Source organism: Cupressus sempervirens, chromosome 7 (genome assembly GCF_028749045.1).
Source record: "Cupressus sempervirens isolate cs-2001-9-10 chromosome 7, ASM2874904v1, whole genome shotgun sequence".
Classification (NCBI taxonomy): Eukaryota; Viridiplantae; Streptophyta; class Pinopsida; order Cupressales; family Cupressaceae; genus Cupressus; species Cupressus sempervirens.
In genome coordinates, this window is record NC_143124.1 from 671374661 (window position 1) to 671395933 (window position 21273).

At 34.0% G+C, this 21273-nt stretch overlaps 1 protein-coding gene across 2 annotated transcripts in view; it reads right to left on the bottom strand.

Annotated features, from left to right (window-relative positions):
- Nucleotides 1–2769: 2769 nt before the first annotated feature.
- Nucleotides 2770–21273, bottom strand: part of LOC149548452 (uncharacterized) — a 98653-nt gene continuing 80149 nt past the window's right edge. For both annotated transcript variants that reach the window (XM_089792520.1, XM_089792521.1), the window contains 7 exons: nt 7972–8060; nt 7721–7859; nt 4092–4166; nt 3868–3989; nt 3698–3773; nt 3472–3531; nt 2770–3254 (listed from right to left, as the gene is read on the bottom strand). In XM_089792520.1, the coding sequence (XP_089648646.1) occupies nt 3120–3254; nt 3472–3531; nt 3698–3773; nt 3868–3989; nt 4092–4166; nt 7721–7859; nt 7972–8060 (696 nt within the window). In that variant the 3' untranslated portion in view covers nt 2770–3119. The remainder of the gene's footprint in view (nt 3255–3471; nt 3532–3697; nt 3774–3867; nt 3990–4091; nt 4167–7720; nt 7860–7971; nt 8061–21273) is intronic.

The window sequence follows — 21273 nt, forward strand, 5'->3', positions numbered from 1 at the left end:
GTGGAGATTATATCTAAAAGAAAAAGTAAGGACAACACCTTATAGGATGTGGAGAGTTTTTTAGGTTAGGCTTTCAAGGCTTGAGATCATACACATTGGCCCCTCCTCTAGCTTGGAAGATTTCTCCCATCCTCTACTTCTCCTGTCAGTGATGTGGCTTCTACTGTTGAGCCCTTATGAGACAAAATAAGTGGTATGGAGAAAGAAATCTCAGTTCACCAAAATATTCTAAAGTTTTATTTTCTAAGACTAAATAGGATGAATATAAAGATTTCACTCTTGGTGAATCATTGAACCTACACTAGGAAAAAAACTATATTATAAAAATTAGGAGGCTTTGGATGAGATTTGTTGGAGTTGATGTTCCAATAGTCAGAAGTGAATATGTGGCAACCTATGTTGTTGGCAACATAAGTTTAGTTGAATTGTATCTGCCATAGCATTTTAATTTGAAACAATAACTAGTTGTAGATGTGCCCCATTTTCGTGCGTGTATTGTCAATCATGAAGTAGTTTGTTTCCAGTTAATTTAGCTGACTTATAGGAAAGTGGTTTGTCTCTATGATTGTATAAATAAGGGTCATTTGATTAATATCATATTGCAAATTATTTCTTTGTTCTATCTTCTTTGTTTATGTTGTTTTGAATTTTTAATATGGCATCAAATCCATCATCTTGTTAAATTGTGTGTGTTAGAGAAAAAGCTATTGAGGAGATAAAGCTTGGTAAAGAACCACTAGATCTTAATGGCGATGATGATTTCATTGCATATGAAGGTTTTATCATATTTTGAAGAAGCCAATACTTTGAAAAATAACAAAGGATGCACTAGAGGCTAGGTAGATGTTCAACTTGAGGTGCTAAGGGATCATAGAAGCTATACCTCATTGTGGTTATTACATGCGTGGATTGGTGTCCAATAGTTTAGGTAGATCTAAAAATATGGGAGCTTAGCATCATACCTTTACGAGGGTTATGAGGCATTTCATGTGCAAATGGTGTCTAATGGTGTTTCGAAGCTTGGATGATAGCTGCATCGCAATACCAACTTTGAGAGAAACTTGAAGAAGTCTTATCGATCTATGAACTATTTTCAAAAAATAATTTCTACATAATGTATTTTTTAGTTGTCCCATTAAGTGGGGGTGTTGGAGTTAACGTTCCAATTGTCAGAAGTGATTGTTGCATATGTGACAACCTATGTTTGAGTTGTTGGTAACATAAGTTCAATTCAATTGTATGTGTCATAGAGTTTTAGTTTGAATCAATAACTAATTGTAGATGTGCCCATTTTCATGTGTGTTGTCAATTATGAAGTAGTTTGTTGTGAGTTAATTTAGTTGATTTATAGGAAAGTGGTTTGTCTCTATGATTGTATAAATAAGGGTCATTTGATCAATATAACATAGCATATTATTTCTTTGTTCTATCTTTTTTGTTTTTTTTGTTATATTTTTCTAATAATATTTGTATGCTCAAGTAGTAGAAATGACAAAAAAGATGAAAATTGAGTTTGTTGGAGACATAAATGCAAGCCATCAAATCCAATTTGAAAAAGGCAATCAGTATTAATAGAACTACCATCCAGAATAGTGCCATCAGCATTAAGTTTCTTTCAATATGCCTTATGCCACAAGCCTTATGTGTAGATCGGCCCTCGGGCTATCATTCATGGCTCAAGAACTAAGGGAAAAAAAACCTAAGAGGTAGATGACACAAATTTGTTCGAAAGAATCTTTATTTTTTGAGAGAGGAATGAGAGGCCATTGGAACCTAGCGTGCTACTACCTTTCTTCTTTGTCATGTGCTTCTTGTCCCATTGTTTTTCAAGTGCTATAGTTTGTTGGCCTTGTTGTCTAATGTCCTAGGTATTGTTTTGTTTACATTATGCTGATTTAATGCTATTGTTTGTTTCACTGTCTCCTGATTTTGTTCACGTAAAAAGATGGGATCCCTTTTCAAACCCCTCTTTACCATTGATAAAAACCTCTATCAACATGCTTTTATAAAAAATGATGCATTGTAGCTAATGTTATAAAAAGTCATATCAAGAAAAAATGTAAATTCTTTGCAATATCATCAACCAACAGTTCACTTACAATGTTAGAAGAGATGTGGTTTCTAATGATTATCATAGTGGAATTTAAGATAATCTTTACTGTTTAAGTTATAAATATAAAAATTATGGCACCAAAGTATTAATCTTGTTATATAGTAGCTAGAATTTGGAGTACGTGAGATCAATTTACAACATAGTGAGACACAACAAAATAATTTGGCTATGAAAGGTTGAGACAAAATAGAATGTATTAATAATATTGATTCCCAAAAAAATGGCTTTTTCTCATAAAATTTCTAAATGCATAAATTGTCCTCTATGTCTTAGCTTTTGCAGTGTCATGGGCTAATTTTGAATTGTTCCAACACTAATATATACACCAATTTCTATCTCTAATGTGATCATGTTTACAAAATTTAGTCAAGCAAGGATTACCTGAAAGTTTTCAGCTTCAACTAAATATTAATGATATCTAAAACCTGAAAAAATATGAGGAGATACAAAATACATGATTCCTACTCAGATGTTTGCCACATACAACAGATTCCAAAGAAAAAACAGGAGGGCTTGAATTTTCATGAGTATTCAACAAAATCTTTATTTTGTAATTATGCCCTCTTTGGAAATAATGACATTTAAATTTATCATGAAGACTCAAAAACCAATGTAGAATTAGCCACCTCTCTGCAATCATTTTCGCAAATAGAGAAGAACGTGAAATAGGCACCTTAAATATCAATTGAACCAGATTGGTGAATACAAATGTCTAAAATTAGGAGTAATCATGACAGCTATTTTAGCCAAGAAGAAATTGAAAATCACCTCCACTTTGGACTATTTCTGACATTTGGATTGTCAAAGAAATAGTCAACATTTAAAGCTAACCAACCATGTGGTAAGCATCTCCGTGGACCCCATTTTTTATATTATTCTTTAATGCACAAATCAAGGCTTGAATATACAAATGGATTTACATAAAGTTTGGAAGTTCCATCATTTTTGGAACTACTTCTGGTTGAGTTGACAATTAAATTAGGGTATCCAATTGGGGACCATCCCCTCAGTCATCTTGTCTTTTGGATAAGGTTTTCTTGCACCCCCTTGCAATTCTCCAAAACCAATATATGTTTGTAAACGTCAACAACGAAGGAACTATGAACAGACAGTAAAAGGTAGCAGGTTTGACCTTTAGAACCTAAGCAAATCCAAGAGCAGAAATATCAATCATCTATGCCCTATAGCTTTAAGAAAGAAAGAAAGAATATATAACACCAGCCAGAAAAAAACTAAATGTACTTGAAGATATATTTTACAACAGATTACCTGACCCAATCTCTATTTTGCAGTCAGATAAATAATATTGCTAAAATGAACCAAATAAAACAACATAAGATGCAGCACAAGATTCACACCTCATTGTAATGCGAGTGAACATGGGCAAAGTAGAAAATGAACAGGATAATTCTTGCGATCTGTAAGAACGTATTATAAAGTCAACAGAGATGTCAAATCGATAACTCAAATGTTAAATTAAAAATTAAAATAATAACCCCTGTAACTAATGCATTGTTTTGTTTTTTGTAACTTATTTTTTTTCAAAAGAATGAAACCAGTTATTGAGTGAAAGAGAGTACAAACCAGCCAGCCACAAAATAATGTGATTCCATTTATTATATATGCCTTTGATCTTTTCAGGCCTGCCAAGTCTAGGTACCTGGATTACCACTACAAACATTAAATATGGAAAATAGAAGGTAGAAGCTTGCTGGCTTGTCTCTCATGTAATCATTTTGCATGTTTGAACTTACCATCTCGCATTCACAAACGGTGTAGTGATTTCAGATAATAGAATCATGTATACGTAGATTTGTGCCTCGCTGCTATAAAGTGAAATGCCAATTGCAGTCATGGAAAATGCATGATGTAAAATCTGAAGAGATATTGTAAAATGAGAATCAGGCTTGAGAAATCAGGAGTAGCATCCCTCAATTCCAACAAAGATCCGAAAGATCCAAAAGTTAGAAAAACTTACATACTCTTTACCACCCAAGGATGGATAATACCAAAATATCATTGCCAAATCAGAAAGAAAATACCCAACCGATACCTGTCCCAATAAAAGGAGATCACAAAATGGAATCTTCATTAAGCAATAGTTGAATTTGCATGCACAAATTTTTCTTAGAAACGACTGACAAATATAACATCAATGGCAAGTCTATACATAAGTCAATGCAGTGACTATTTTGGCCCAGGTAAGACAAACGATTCGCCATGTATAGGATATTTTGAACGATTTGACATGGAGATATTTCTATGCTCTGAGCTATCTAATACAAACAGGCAACAAAACAATTCAAAGTGTGTCTAATTCTGCAGATAAGATAGCATATATTTAATATAAACAAATGATTTTCAGTTCTCTTTATTGTCAAAAACTACTATATTGCCCACAGGTTTCACGCATGCCCTTCATCAATACCCACAAACATAAACAAATATGAAGAAAAATATATGCTTTTTATTGTATTTTTTAGCAACAGCTGCATAAAAAGTATAAGATTGTTGTTTTAGAATAAATCTTAAGGTCATGGAACTCCTTTGAGATGATATCAGGGAATATTATTAAATACTTTAAATACAGTTTCGTTTAATGATTACCCAATTTCCAATTATGACATGAAATTAAGACATCCCTTTTCCTTTATGCTAAATTTGTCTTAACAAATTTATTCTTATAGATCACGATTCAAATACCATCTTATAACATTAGAAAAAAAAACTAAGTTAAAAAGAATCCATGATATAATTTCTACAGAGGAAATAAAATAAAATCAGAGTTGAAAAATAATGTTAAAAAAGAAATCAATACAGCATCTCATTCTTTTGAAATGGGCCACAATCAATCACTTAGTAGGTATACAGAGAACACACTAATACCAAACAAACCATAATGGCACTATATCCCCGGGTACCATCCTAGGTTTTGCACTCCTTTATGTTTAGCATGCGTCTAACTAGGGGCAGCAGCCCTCTATTCCGATGTTAGGATCATTGTGTGTTTGTTTATATAGGTTCAACAAGGTTAGGGCATCTACCACCACATCCTTGATCTATAACTGGCCTCTAAAATAACATTTTAATCCCTAACATCCACATTTTCTGGTTCTATATTATTCAACAAACATAAATTGCCAAGATATTCGAATTGGTAATTTACTCAAGTAAAATGTGATACTCATTAAAAGTTTTCCCTTTCTATCGGTTCTAATGCTATAAATATTCACATGATATTAAGGAAAGAAATGAATTAAGATAGGTTGTATGTAAAAGTGAATTCCAATAATGACTCTACCTGTGTAACCGCATATGCTTTGTCTTCAAACTTCAAACTGCTACCCAAACATGGGGAAATAAAGCATCTGATAGAATCTTGCCTCACAAGATAACTGCTTAATAAGAAACAACAAACATGAAATATCTTATGGGAGAGAGCAGATTTCCACAATCCATAGATATCTTAAAATGTTTCTGGATTCAATTGTGTCAATGATTTATGCTTCAACGTTTCTGAGCACACACTGTGATCTATAATTAGGATGAATGATAGAGAACATGAGTGATGTTCTCTATCATTCATCCCGATGATGGATCACAGAGTGTGATCCAAAACGTTGATGCAAAAATCATTGACACAATTGAATCCAGAATTGTAAGTCTTATGGGAGTTAGCTGAGCCAATTCCATAACAGAATGGTTGAATTTCTTGTTGTTTCTCTAAACTTCTACTATTGCAAATTTTATATTCTTGTAAGTAGACTGCCCTACCCTGTAGAATATGTAATATACCAGATAAAATCATTGTTGATGCTTGCGATGAGCTGTAATAACACTGGCTCACATGAAACTAGACATTTTGTGTCATCAGACATGGCACGTGGGGGCCACAGAATGACATTATTCACCCTCCCTCAAAACAAGAGAAGTGGCCACCATCTTAATTATGCAAGGGAAAGTAAAATCTAATTCCATGGTCAAGTGAGTAAATATATTTATTATCATTGAAATTTCCATCCACAATTAGAAATCTGTGTACTGAATGATAAAAAATAAAAAGCCAGTTTGTGGATTCTTAATGTTTGATGTTGCATTTTAGTATTTTACTCTAGATTGAGATGTGCTCCAATCTATATCATATTTATTACATTAAATAAATTAGTTGAACTTGGAAATATCAAGGATGCCCTGTTACAAACCATTGGAGGGTTTCCAAATCCTTTCTTTGATTAAATCAGTTGGATTAGAATTAAAATGAGAATTGATATAGTACAAAATTATTATTTATCGATCGAGAGGAAAGAGAAGATTCCTTGATTGCACAAAAAATGCAGACACGGAACTTGAAAATTTGCAAAGAAGTTTTCCTAATTAAAAACATGTCAAGGAAGCATCACTAGAAGTTATGATGACTTTCAAACTTTCAGAAAAAAGATTGATTTTCAATTAGTTAAGACAAGAATAGCCCCTTTTAATTAGCATGAAAACAAGGGGATCATGAGAAAAACCAACACGTGATTGATATATGCTCAAAGAATTTATGAAGAGCAGACAATAAGGAGATATTTGGATATGTTGTAATACTTTCATGCTTTTCCTTTCAAAATATATGCTACATGGAAATGTGTTAATAAGTTAAAAAGGCAAAAATTTATTCAGAGTTGTGGAAAAGATGACTGGATTTCATCTTTAAAAACATGAAACAAATTCAAGTAGTGAACAACTGAATCCTACATGAACACAATTACAGAAATAAAAATTCGGTCCAATAATGTAGAAATAATAAGTCAAGAGAAGCTGCTGAGCAACTATTATTTGAACCTCAAGAAATAAAATCTGTGAAAATTTGTAAATGTTCCTTACTAGCAATTAGTGTTTGACCCTGCTGTAGTTTTTGTACGTGCAGTGTATTGTTTTACCTTAGAGGAAATTGCCATCAATGAGGTCAAATAAAATCATAGAACTACTTTAGGTGTTAGATATCCTCTTCAAAAAGAATCTTTAATCACATAAGGTGGAAAAAGAACATAATAGATTCCCTTCATTTTAAATTAACTTCTCCTTTATCAAAATTTTATAAGCGTCCTTCTTCTAATTCTCTAATAGCTAGAATGTTTTTTTTCTCATGTTTTTTTGCTAATATTATATGGCAAAAAGTTTTGTTCGCATTCTCAAAGTCCCTAGGTCATATACGTAGATCTACTGCTATTAGTTCACAGATAATTGCTAGTTGTTTTTGAAATGAATATATTTGCAATTTTTCACTCTTTCACATTCTCTAAAGGTGGGCCTGACTGCAAGATTGCACCTAAATTTGTTTGTGCTTAGCCTATCCTTGTTCTCTTTTCAAATCCCACCATTTTGACCAACTCTAAATGCCTCTTTTCCTGTATTTAGAAATGGATCCATAATATAAGATATCATTTTGCTAACCTATATTATATTAGGAGGCTCCAAAGAAATAAAAAGCAAAGTATTTTCATTTAGAAATTACCACCAAAACTACACATAAAGTACTCACAAGAGTCAACAGGATTTAGAATATTAACTAAACAATCTGAATTCTAAAGAAAAAACTCTTGATTGTCAGATTAAAGTACTCACCCCTAAAACAAAGTTTGAGAAAAAAGAGCTTCTCAGTATAGCTGGTTCATCTTGATCATTATTGTAGAATAGATCAGAAATAAATAGAAGATAAATAGATGCCCCTGAAACAACAATGGCATGGATAGTAGAGAAGCCTCTGCACAGAACAAAAATTCATTTTGTCAAATTTTCCTTGAAGGGAACAAGGATAAAAGGAATACATGTTCAAATAAACAACAAATAGTTATTCTTGGATACATGTTGAGTACCTGTTGTTCCATTCAACTTGTTCCATCTTGGTGAGCTTGGTATAGCCTTTAAAATATAGTTGGCTTGCCAATTTCGTAATACCATAAGCCTTCATAGGAAAGAGCTTGGAATCAAGTTACGAAAATAAAATTGCATGCATTATGGAAAATAAATAAATGAAACAAGCACACGGCTTTTCATGCTAGCCAAGCACATGGATGCGATGTTGAAGTTTCTCAATTGTTGGTCCTGTTGGGGATTGGTATGGGTTCCGCTATGCTGGTATGACATTTTTTTCCTTGAGTATAGGTAAAGCTTGGTGTCTATATACATGTAGAATTACAATATGATGATTCAAAGATTTGTAGTGTGTCAATACAAAAACAATAATTCAATCACTATTCAATAATTTTCATATTGCTTCTCATAGAGAGCATCATAATTAGAACTTAATTCAATATCATTTGAACCACAATCAAATGTTACGCCACTCCCACTGGCCATGTTGAATGCAGAAGTTGCCTAGTCTACAGAGGTTTCAACAAGCTATGAACTATATAGTCTAAACTAGCACACTCGAGAATTAGATCTCAATTCTTTGTCATCCCCTCGCTAAAATTGGATTTCTTATGTGAGAAGAGATATAAATTCAAACGCTCAATGAATAAATCTTCAACTTCTTTTGCAGTTGATTGCCCTTAACCAAGTTTAAAAACGAGTATATACTCCAATTCTTCTTAGAGAAAAATTCAATTTGCAACAAAATTTACTACATAACACAAGTTTTAATATATAACAATGAAAAAAAAATGAAAAAAATGAAAAATAAAGAGATACATACTCGAGAGAATTTTATTGCAAGAGGCTACCATTAAATAGAGCCTTGGCCATATATAAACCACCATTTGCGAGAAAATTTGAATTTTCATACTACATTTTCAATTACAAAAGATAAATTATTATATATAAAAAATTAAAAATTAAAAGATACATACTTGAGAGAATTTTATTGCAAGAGGCTCCAAGAAAATAGAAGTTTGGCCATTAAAATTTTATATACCACCATTCATGAACATATTCCTTATACTTGACTCAAGAAGCACAAACATCATGATATTTCAATTTTTTAAAGATAGTGATCAAACTCACTTAATACAACACTTTGTATATCTACATTTGGGAATACCTATTACGATAATAGATAAGCTTCTATTATTAGTTAATGGTTATCTATATGTAATCTATTGTAAATATTAGAATGTTTCTAATATTAGTTAGTTTGTAGTTATCTTTTAGCTTTCTTTTAGTTAGAATAGAATGTTTTTATTCTTTACCAATTACATTGTAATATGGTATCAGAGCCACTTCTTTAAATTTTTTTGACAATCATAATTTCTTTTCTAAAATTAAATTAGACTCTATTTTCAAATTATTTTTCTGAAATATTTGTTTCGAACTAGGGTTTGCTTGAAAATATTGACCATCAATATTCATTTTTTTTTTCCTGGCCATTTTTGAAAACATGACTATTTTTTGGGCATTTTCGTCCATTTTTCTGCACATCTAGGGTTGGGAGCGATGCCAAGAGTTTCTTAAAACCCTCAATAATAGATTTGCACACAAAAATTGTGTTTTTTGTTGCAGATTCGCCATTGATTTCAAGTTTTTTTCAGCCCATGAAATTTCTGTTCAAAACCCTAATTTTTGGGCTCAAATTTTTGTTTTGATCAAAAATTCTTGATGAGTTCTTCGAGAGCTCGACTAGGTTGCCAGATTTTTCTGGGTGCCTCAATTTTTGAGCCAACGAATCATGAAACCAACATATTCTTTCTGGATTTTTTGAGCTCTCTTCGAGGTACCCATTCAATTTTTCTGGGTCTTCCATTGTTTTGCCTCGAACTACGTGCCTTCAAAGATTTTCACATGTGCTATGGCATATTTGAGTAATATTTTGCTTGAGAGCAATTCAAAATTCAATGGTCAGAATTATGACACTTGGAAGCAACAGATAATAGCAATATTTGAATATTGAAATACTGATAAGATTGTTCTAGGTGTTACATAGCATCTGACTGCCCCTGGTACTGATTAGGACACATGGGATTTGAATAATCGGGAGGTGGTGATGCTTCTCAAATTATCCGTAGCTAATGATCAGCTGTCTCAGATTCCATCTGGCAAGACAGCCGCCGAGATATGGGGCACATCTCAAGAATCTTCATGAGACTTCTGACAAAGCAGAGCTTTCTTTTTGAAGAACACTCTGTTTTCTATTATCATAGATAAGTGAACATCGCTCCAAGCTCACTTGAATAGGATTCAGGAAATCCGTGATCAGTTGCTTGCCTAGTCCCAAGATGGAGGAAGAGGACATTGTGGTCATCACTTTTAGGAGTTTACCCAAGTCCTATGAGCATTTTATCGAGACTCTCAACATCACTTCTTCTCGTGTTGATTTGAAACTCACAAATCTCTGCACACTCCTACTTCAGTAAGATTGGTGGAAACAACAGTTCGGTAGCAGTTCCAGCTCTTCCTCCAGAGAGCAAGCCTTTGCTGCTAAATCCTTTCAAAAGGAAAAAGGCAAGTCTCAACAGTCTTCTCAGCAAAAGTCCTCTGCTTCAGCATCAGAAGGCTCCGGGAAGAAGAACATTCAGTGCAACTATTGCCACAAGTTTGGTCACGTAAAGGTTGAACGTTGAAAAAGCTTAACTGCCCAATCTGAGCAATCAGGTTCGCAGCCCAAAGCAAACAGTGTAAAGCACATTGAGCAAACAAAATTTGTCTTTTATGCCTTCATTGCTAAAAGACCTACAGATCATGTGAAGTCATCTGCCTCATACATTGATTTAAGTGCCTCTCATCATTTCACCTACCGCAAAGACTGCTTCACTGACTACCAACCTTATTCTGATTCTGTTAATTTTGGTCGTAGAGAAGAGTACACCATTGTTGGCAAAGGCAACATTCAGATTCAGTCTATTGGGAGGAATCTCATTTTCCTCAATGTATACTACGTTCCATGGATGGAACTAAATCTACTCTCAGTCAGTCAGTTGTTGCTACATTCTCCACAGTTGGATGTCACCTTCAGTTCACATCAGTGTATCATCACTGATAGGGCGACTTGGTCTATTCTTGCAGTGGGTTTTGAGGTGTAATAACCCCAATAGGTTATAACTTCAACAAACACCAATTTTTTTAATAATTTAGTTGTTTGACATTTTGTCAAACACTTTGGAAGCAAACTTTGATACCACTGTAATGGGCCTTGTCTCTCAAACAATTTGTGATGAAGAATTGATTCCTTTTTTTTTGTTTGATGTTTTGCAATTTTTTGATACAACAATATAAAAACAAAATAAAAGATATTGCAATTAATAACTTGAACTCAAATATTTGGAAATTACATAGGGAATATACACCTAAAAAAATTCCAGATTTTAATTCCAATTTAGATACTAAGTATTTTCACAAAATATCAACAAGTGAGTTGATAAAATATCCCCTATTATCTAAAGCAACAATACCCAGAAAAATTAGGAGTTACAATACATGAACTTACACGTAGACATGCTTTGAAAACCCTCTAAAATGAAGACTAACAATAGCAAAAGAATTCTGCAATAGACAAATGCAACTGCAGACATGTTGCTCCCAAAGCGCAGATAGAAAATAGTGTCTGACAACAGATATAAACGACGCCCAACCAACTCCAAATTAACTAGCGCATAATTTGATATAACAATTCCAGCAAATGCCTTCACAAATTCCAAAATAAGCTCCAGCAACAAGGAAAAAAAAAATTTCTCCTTAGCAACAATTAATATAGTAGGAGAAAAAGGCAATTGTATACCTCAACACAATTGCAAATGCAATCCTCACAATGAAAACTCAGAATTGAATCTACAATACTTCAGCTGTAGATCCCAAACCCTTATACTTCAGCAAAGGCACAAAATTTCAGAACTTTAGAAGTGTCACAAAAGCAACAAGAGAAAAATAATATTCGATCGGATGCCTTACTCATCGAATGGACTCATATTTATAATCTCCAAATGGTACAAAGTTTCCCAAATGAACATCACTTAAGAAGCTTTCCACACACAACATTAAAATATAATAAAGTGTCATTATAATCTAATTTATTAATTGCTTTTGGATCCAAAAATGACCTTTTCCACCATAACTTAATATTCTGACACATAAGGCCATTGTTTCTTGTTCCCACGATTTAAAACTTTTCGTCCTAGTTCCAATGAGCTATGATATTGAGGTGACCAACCAACAACACCAACAAAAGTAGCAACCTCAATGTATTTAGATGAATAATAATAACAATTCACCCATCTTGCAAAAACAACTGAAGAAGCATGAAAATTGAAATCTGACAACACCAAAGTGATCTTGATGATGAAAGATGATGAATGAACCTGACGGGGTGACTTACTACAAATAGACACTCCCTCCAAAATTCTTGGAGCTCAAACCGGAAGCCCGAAATAAAAACTGAGAGTATCGTTCAACTCCTCTAACTCAACTAAGCTCATTGGAACCAACAAATTGACTTATTATAAATAGTAAGTCCCTCAAACGAAGCCAAACACACCATAGGCTATTGGAAAGCCTATAACCACACAACTAAGACCCTTAAATCCCACTGTTAGTTCACGAGTGTCACGAAGGTGAATTGACTTGGCCAACTACAGGAACCTGCTGAAAATGGGGACATTACATGAAGATCATGGTCTTTTCCGACTTACCGATTCTAGTGATTCTCAAGACTTAGTGTTACATCCCAATTTTTGACTCAATTTCAAATGTTCATATAGCCGTTGAGGTTCACATGAAGTTAGTTGACAATTAAATTTGTTATAATCCTGCGAAATGGTAAGATGGTTAGTCGTTATCATTTCATATGAAGATAAAATGCTAGTTGATTATTTATCATGAATTCATGGAATTGAAAAGGTGGTTAGTTGTTATGATCATTTATGATTAATAACTTGTTATAGTAATATGATTTAACTGGGGAGAATTTCCTTGTAGGGAGCACGTTGAAGGGGTGGAAGCATTGTCAGAAAAGAATTGGGCACAGGAGCATCACCATCACTAGGCAAATAAGTATGAATCGTGAATCACCATGGTTGAGGACCTAGTGACTGCATAACAGGATACACACATTAGACATGCATGAGCTATTAAATAAAAATTTAAAATATTAATCATTTTAACTTAATTAATGTGTACCTTAAATGGCTTTTTGTTGACATTTTCACCACATCATTATAATACATATTTATGTACGTACATAGATATAAATTAAAGGTGACATCATAGTATTATTTTTATATAAGATTTTATCTATTTAATACGTACATTTAAATACATGTACAAGAAGATAAAATAATCTTTCAAATAAAGCACATATTTAAATATACTTAATAATAAATACGACCTTGGATAAAATAAATAATATGATGCCACCTCATCAACACATCTACGTGCAAGTAGATAAATATATTGTAATTATCCTTGATTTATAACCTTCAAATCTTTTTCCATATTTATTCAATTCTTTTCTTGAAAACTGAAATGCACATTTGGCATATTGGCGTTCAAGAAGCCAAGTCTTTTCTTTTTAATTACGGCTTCTTGGAAGCCAAAAGGTTTTTTGAATACTTCTTTAAATTTATGAAACTGTGAGAGACCATGGAGTCTTATTTTTCTCACGATATCTCTTTGCATTATTCCTCATGTTCTTTGCCTTTGCATATTTCCTTGCCATGATTTGCCCATTTCATTGATTACTTTTGCGGGAAGACGTGAATGGTATTCACACTGAGATCTATGTTTGAAGTTATTTCCGTGAAGGAACTGATTAATAGCACCCAACCAAGGCTTCAATACTTCTGAAATTACCAGGTTATGTGGTTGACTTACCGTATCTAATTGATTTATAATATGTTTTTATCAGATACCACTGCATTGTATTTACAACAGTAAGCTACAGATTTTTGAAATGTTGTACAACATCTTTGTTTGATATCATCAGGTAGTTCCTCCTTAAGTCAGAACTTCTCATGATAAGTCAAGACCAATTGTTCATAATATGATTTCACATCTTTATTTTACTGCTGAATGTCAAAATCCAATGGTATTTATTATGCAAGTCTTAAGATTATATTCTCAGATCACAGAAATGTAATTTGCTGAAAAGAATGCAATATTCTTATATCAGTTGAGGATCAACAGAAAGAGTTGGTTTCTCTAAGATTCAATCACTTGGGACTCACCCAGCTGTATAGCCAAGGAAAAGGGTGAAGAGGTGAGAGAGAGGAATCTACATTAGCATGAAAACAGAATTAGATGTGACATAATAATTATTTATTATTTTTAAAATGAATCATTTGATAGCTCATGCATGTCCAATACATTCTCGGTTGCCAAGTTGAGTGGTGTGATTAAGAACCAAGTTGCTCAGTGGCTGACCAGGTGTTCCATGTCTATTCCAGGTAGGGAGGGCCTTTCTAATTAGAGAAAATGTGGGGATAAGTTTGATGTCCATGGTTGGGTGGTTAAGCCCCTAATAATGTTTCCAATCTCCACAAGATGTCAAGATGTGCATCAAACAAAGACAAGTTAAGCATTCAAACATTTATTGATAATGGGTATTTTACTTTTGTGATGTTTATTCAAGTAAGAAGATAAAATGGATTTGTTATATATCATCGTTTCAGATATTTTCCTTTATTGAAAGCAACCTTTCTCGTCAATATAAATTGTAACTAGTTAGATCGGTTGACCTTCCAATTAAATATGAAATATATCTATAGGATTGTTATTTTGATCTTTCATTTATAAGAATAATGATTATGTGCATATCTTCTAATTTTATGTTATTGCCACAGTTAGCAATAGGAAGCAAAGAAATGGAATAGAGGTGTTCGACGCCCCAAATGATATAGTGGTATTTAATGTCCAAAATGATACAGTGGTATCTGATGCCCTAAATGATCCAATGATAATTGATGCCCTAATTGATACAATGGTATGTGATGTTTTAAATGATCCAATGGTAATTGATGCCCTAATTGATACAGTGGTATGTGATGCCCTAAATGATCTATTGGTAATCGATGCCCTAAATTATATAAGTGGTATTTAATGGTAATCATCATTTGATTTTGATATAGTGGTATTGGATGGTAATCGTCATTTGATCCTAAGTGGTATTTATGGACTAACCTAAGTGTTTGCAGAAGCATCCCTAGATTGATTTCGGTTTCGAATTCCATGATGTGTAGATTTTAATTTTCATAGTAAATTCATTGATGGTGTTTTCAATTGTTAGTTATAGAATTTTGTTTAACTAATTGTAAACATTAAATCTCATTCACGTGAACATAACTAATATAACTGTCTTCCTATGAAAATGAAGTAATAACTGTATTTCTTTGATATGTTAGTTGTTAGTTAAGACCTAGGAAAAGTGGTTGTTACACTTAGCTAGGGCTATTCGATGGTCTTCTATTAGCATACTTTGGCATCAGTAGTATGGGCACTTAAATGTGCATTATCTCTCTCAGGTTGCTTGAGAAGAGCTTATCTTTGGTTTGCCAGAGATTCAGACTCAACAACTTGGAGTTTGTGATGCATGCTAGGCTAGGAAGCAACATCGCATACCTTTCAACAGTGGCGATTCATGGCGATCTTCTTAGGTACTTTAGTTTGTCCATGCCACATCTGTGGCCCTATGGCAACTCCTTCTATTCTTGGGTCTAGGTATTTTCCATTGTTCGTTGATGATTTTAGTAGAAATTGTGAGTATATTTTCTTAAAAAGAAATTAGATGCATTTCCTCTCCTTCAAAAGTTTATACCTTTAGTTCAAAAAGAATCAAGAAATCTATTATTACTCTTAAGTCAGACAATGGGGGGGAATTTTGTTCCAATGAATTCTCTAGCTTCTTGGTTACTCAAGGCATCAAATGCTAGTTAATCACACACCACAACAAAACAGTGTAGTTGAACATCAGAACAAAACAATCACCGAGATGGCTCGCTCCATGCTCGAACACAGACATGTTCCAAAGAAGTTTTGGGCAGAAGTAGTTAACACTGCAATTTATCTTTTGAACCCACCCATAGTGGTAAGACTCCGGAAGAAGCTTGGTCAGGTCGCAAGCCCAGAATCAGTCACCTGAAAGTTTTTGGCTCCCTTGCTTTTGTTTGGATCCCTGATGCGCTACGCACCAAGTTGGATGCCAAGAGTCAAAGACTCATGCTTGTTGGATACAGTTGTCTTGACAAAGCCTAACGCTTGATTGACACTGAGACATCTCCTCTCTTGTACATTCGTGATGTCATCTTTAATGAGTACCGAGGACCATTCATGCTTGCCTCTCCTATTGCTGATCTAGCAAACTAGCCTATGAAGGCTCATGATTTGGGAGTTACGCTTCCATTAGGTCTACCTGATGGGAGGGCTCCAATAGCTCCTACGGCTCCAGTTATACCAGTGATCTCTGTACAGACACCTCCAACTTCTTTTGCAGGAACACCCAAATTTGTAGATGCTTCACCTGAGTTTGATCCAGATTCTTCAGATGAGGAACCTGATTATAGAGCATCTCCTAATACTAATGTTGGTCATTCTCCTCTTCGGCCTAAGTGATGAGCTAAGACACTTGCTGATCTTTGTGATGATGAGCTCATTAATGGGAGAACTACTCGGAAAAAGAGCAAACTTACAGAGTCTGTTAACTTTTCTCTCATGGCCAACTTCACAGTGTGTTTAAACTTCAAACATATTTCGCGGCTAAAGGAATTCCAGAGTGGGAACATGTCATGACATTTGAACACCAGAGCCTACTGAAGAATAACACGTGGGTCCTTTTTGATCTTCCCCTAGGGAAGAAACCCATTGGCTGCAAATGGGTTTACAAAATCAAATGCAAATCTAATGGTACTTTGGATAAGTACAAAACTCGTTTAGTTGCAAAGGGATTTTCACAGCGTCAGGGTATTGATTATGACGAGACCTTTGCCCCTACTGTAAAATGAGCATAATCAGATTAGTCCTAACCATGGCAACACAGTTTGACTAGAAGGTCCATCAAATGGACGTCAAGAATACTAACTTGAATGGTGATCTCCATGAAGAGGTCTATACGACGCAACCTCCTGGTTTCAAGGTTGCTAGTAAAGAACATCAAGTTCTCAGATTAGTGAAAGCTCTCTACGGCTTGAAGCAAGCCCCTAGGGCATGGTATATGAAAATTGATAAGTACCTCAGTGATCAAAGCTTCCAGAGGAGTTCTTCAGACCGAAATTTGTACATCAAGACTACTGAGAATGACATCATCCTTCTGGTTATTTATGTGGATGATTTGATCATTACTAACAGTTCAACATCTTTGATTTAGGGAATCAAATGGAATTTATGCCAGTCTTTTAATATGATTGACCTTGGGCTCATGCACTATTGTCTAGGTGTTGAGGTTTGGCAACAACTTTTTAGTATATTATCTCCTAGTGCAAATATGCCAGGGCTTTGTTAGAAAAATTCCGTATGCAGGATTGTAAGCCTACATCTACACCCCTAGAGAAAGGTCTCAAGTTATCAGCCAAGTCTGATTCTCCTCCCGATGATACTACATATAGGCAACTAGTAGGCAGGCTCACCTACCTCTTTGCTACTAGGCCTAATATCAGCTTCACAGACAACTACATCTCACGTTTTATGACATCTCCTAAGACTGATCATTGGATGGAAGCAAAGCATGTGCTTCATTATGTGAAGGGTACTTTAAATTATGGCCTTCTTTACTCTTGTAGTTCTAATGCTAGACTTAGTGGGTTCATGTATTCAAATTGGGCAGGCTTTGTTGACGATAAAAAGTCAACTTCTGGATATGTGTTCAGTTTGGGATCCGGTGTCGTCACATGGACCAGTAAGAAGCAGCAGGCAGTTTCCCTCTCCTCTACAGAGGCTGACTACATAGGGACGATCAAGGCAAGTTGTGAAGTTGTTTGGGCTTTGTCGGATGCTTGGGGATACGTAGATGTCACCAGCAGGACCGACCACTTTGTTTGTTGATAACGAAGGCGTTATCAAGTTAGCAAGAAATCCAATCTTCCATGAACGAACGAAGCTTGTGGATGTTCACTTTCACTACATACGACAGTTAGTTGAAGACGAGACAATAGACTTGTAGTATGTTCCTACCACAGATCAAACTATAGACATTCTTACCAAGCCTCTTGGTTATGATAAGTTTGTTAAATTTAGAGGACAGCTTGGTGTTGTGGATAGATTAACCATTAAGTGAGGGTATTACGATAATAGATAAGCTTATATTATTAGTTAATGGTTATCTATTTGTAATCTATTGTAAATATTACAATGTTTCTAATATTAGTTAGTCTGTAGTTATCTGTTAGCTTTCTTTTAGCTAGAATAGAATATTTCTATTCTTTACGATCGATTCCTAAGGAAAAATCGTTTTATTCTTTTGTATATATTGACCTCTCAGTCTTTGTTCTTATTAAGCAAGTATTTTACCAATTACATTGTAATAAATAGCCTTTCAAATACAATTTTGTACTCAACAACCTCTTCATCTCTATATGGTCCCAAACTCCTCAACACATAAAGTATCTCTAAGCTTTGATATAAAGATAATGCAAGGAGATAGAAAGGCATAGTCCTCTAATTCCAATGATGAATGATGATCTTTTGTGGTCTTTTTAAAAATGCTTCTATGCAGTATGCTTCTATTGTGGTCTTTATTTTTTTCAACCATAAAATCATAAATTTCAACCAAGAACCAAGATTTGTATTAACATACATATAATGTTGATGAAGGGCTTTAAGAAAATCAAAACATATTCTACACATGCCCACCACACAATATCTAGGATCAATGTATTGAATTTTTAGGATCTCTATATAATTTATTGCCTCCATAATCTAAAAAGTGTTGATGACCTAAAGCCTAATGCCTCTCACACCTTCACAAGTTGTTGCAAGATGATGATGTGTGATTCAAATGAACTCTTGACAACCTAACATAGTGTAAAAATTAAAAATATATGTTTTTCAAAAATACTAAAAATGAAATTATCTTCAACAACTCTAAGTTAGAGAACACCCTAAAGATGACTTGTGACATATGATGATTTTTAACAAACACTTGAATCATTTAAGGTTTTGTGCATGTTTCTATGGACCACTCAATCTCTATGCCAACCTTTTACAATATCAAGGTGAGTGAGTGAATAGATAAGGTATCTTAGACATATGCGTATATGTAACCTCCACTAACCCAGTTACCCTACAATTTTTAGTGTTTCCCAATTTGATAGACAATGTTTCAATGCCCATCATCTCAATTGATTGTATGGGGAAATTAGTAACAAAATTTTCCTTGCCCAACAATCTACCACCTTCAAAGATATCATCACTTACTTTAGGGAACACTTCAATGGCATCGATTAGTGGTTCATATTTTCAATCTTTCCATCCATAAAAAATGTGCACTCTTGTTTTGGGCCATGCATCCTTTAATTCTCTCAATGGTACCTCCCAAAAAGCTTTTTCCTTAGCAACTAAGGTGGTGCATACCTTTTCATACTCGAGAATAATATAATCAAGGTGCATTGGCAATTGTTATCACTCTATCCTATTAATACAATGATCTAACAAGATTGAATTGAAGTGGATTCCCATATATGAAAAGAGCAATGCTCTCATTTGCAACCTCCCAACCCTAATTCTCAAGTGATTTTCCAATGGGCCACATCCATGGGAAAAAGGCTATGTTCTACAATGTTTTGAGGATGGGGTTGGGGGATGATAGTATACAAATTCATACATATATATAAAAAAATTCAAATATATTATAGAGGGGGAAAGAGAGAGAGATGCCAGTAATTGATAACAACAATATCACTATGTAAACAAATTGCGGGAACAACAATATGAGAGCATACTAAATTTCAATGAAGCATTATAGTTGTAGTCTCAAACATAAAAAATCCATGATCTATTAAAGTCCAAAAGTCTCAAACATGGTTCTAGATGTCTTAAACATTAAAATACAAAAGTCTCTTAAACAATTTGGCTATCAATATCCAAATAATTAAAACCATTCGAATCACTATACCCCTTTGACAGAAGTGGATCATCCAGTAGCAACCAATATGGTCAATGTCAAATATTAAACATTTTCCAAGCAAATAAACAACAATCATAAAAAGAAATATAATGGTGCATATTTTTTATTTAATAACTCAAGAATGGAAGTTTTCAAGCACAGTATTGAGACTTGAATTCAGCAGGACTCGGAAAATTAAACAAATGTAACTTCGAATTGTGTATTTCATTGACTATGTTACATTCTCATACATTTGAAATTAGAATAGTGGTTTAGAATCTCATAAATTTGAAATTTGACTATATTGTTTGGAGTCTCATATTGTAAATGTTAATCAAACCTATGATCAGACTGATCCAATAAGTGTGAATCTGAATTGCAATTTTATTGCAGACTGTATAACAATTCGGAATGTATGAAACTTAAGTTCTGATATTGCCAATCTGAAGAGAACAATGCATTTATTCATTTCAAAGATCATTCTCTTGGAATCGGTCCATATATATATTCTACCTAAAAGGCATAAAGTGGGCTGACATGACTATTAATCATATGTCTCTTGGTGAAGAGGCATGATATCATATACTAATCTCTTCAAGAGACCCGATCCTAATCGGGCATGATTAATTAATTAACAAGTCCTTAATATGACTTTCGATCCACTTAAGGTGAAGGATCATAAGCTCGATCCATACAAATAATTTCTTGATCAATATTTATTGCAAGTTATAATACTCGAACTCCAAGAGAAGTGAAATCTGAATGTACAGATTTTCGTATTCAGTTTGATATGATAGTTTCAATACAAGGATAATCACATGTGATGTTTAATGGAAAAACAAACATAATAACTACATTATGTGTGTATGCATATATATCAGTTCGCATAGTGAACTGATATACATACATACATCCACATATGTGTAGAGTTGGATTAAACAGTTTACTCTTGTATGTGACTGACGCTATCATAAATCAACACATGAAAGTATAGAAGCAAAAAAATTTAAGAGAAATTTTTAATTTCTGTTTTCAAAGCCAGGAAAAGTTTCCTTCTGTTTGGGGATGGCTAGTCGTCACTTGGATGTTCCCTAGCCATCTCGAGGATGGCCAACCATACCCAAACGGAAAGGAACATTTCCTGGTGTTTTAGAGGGTTGGG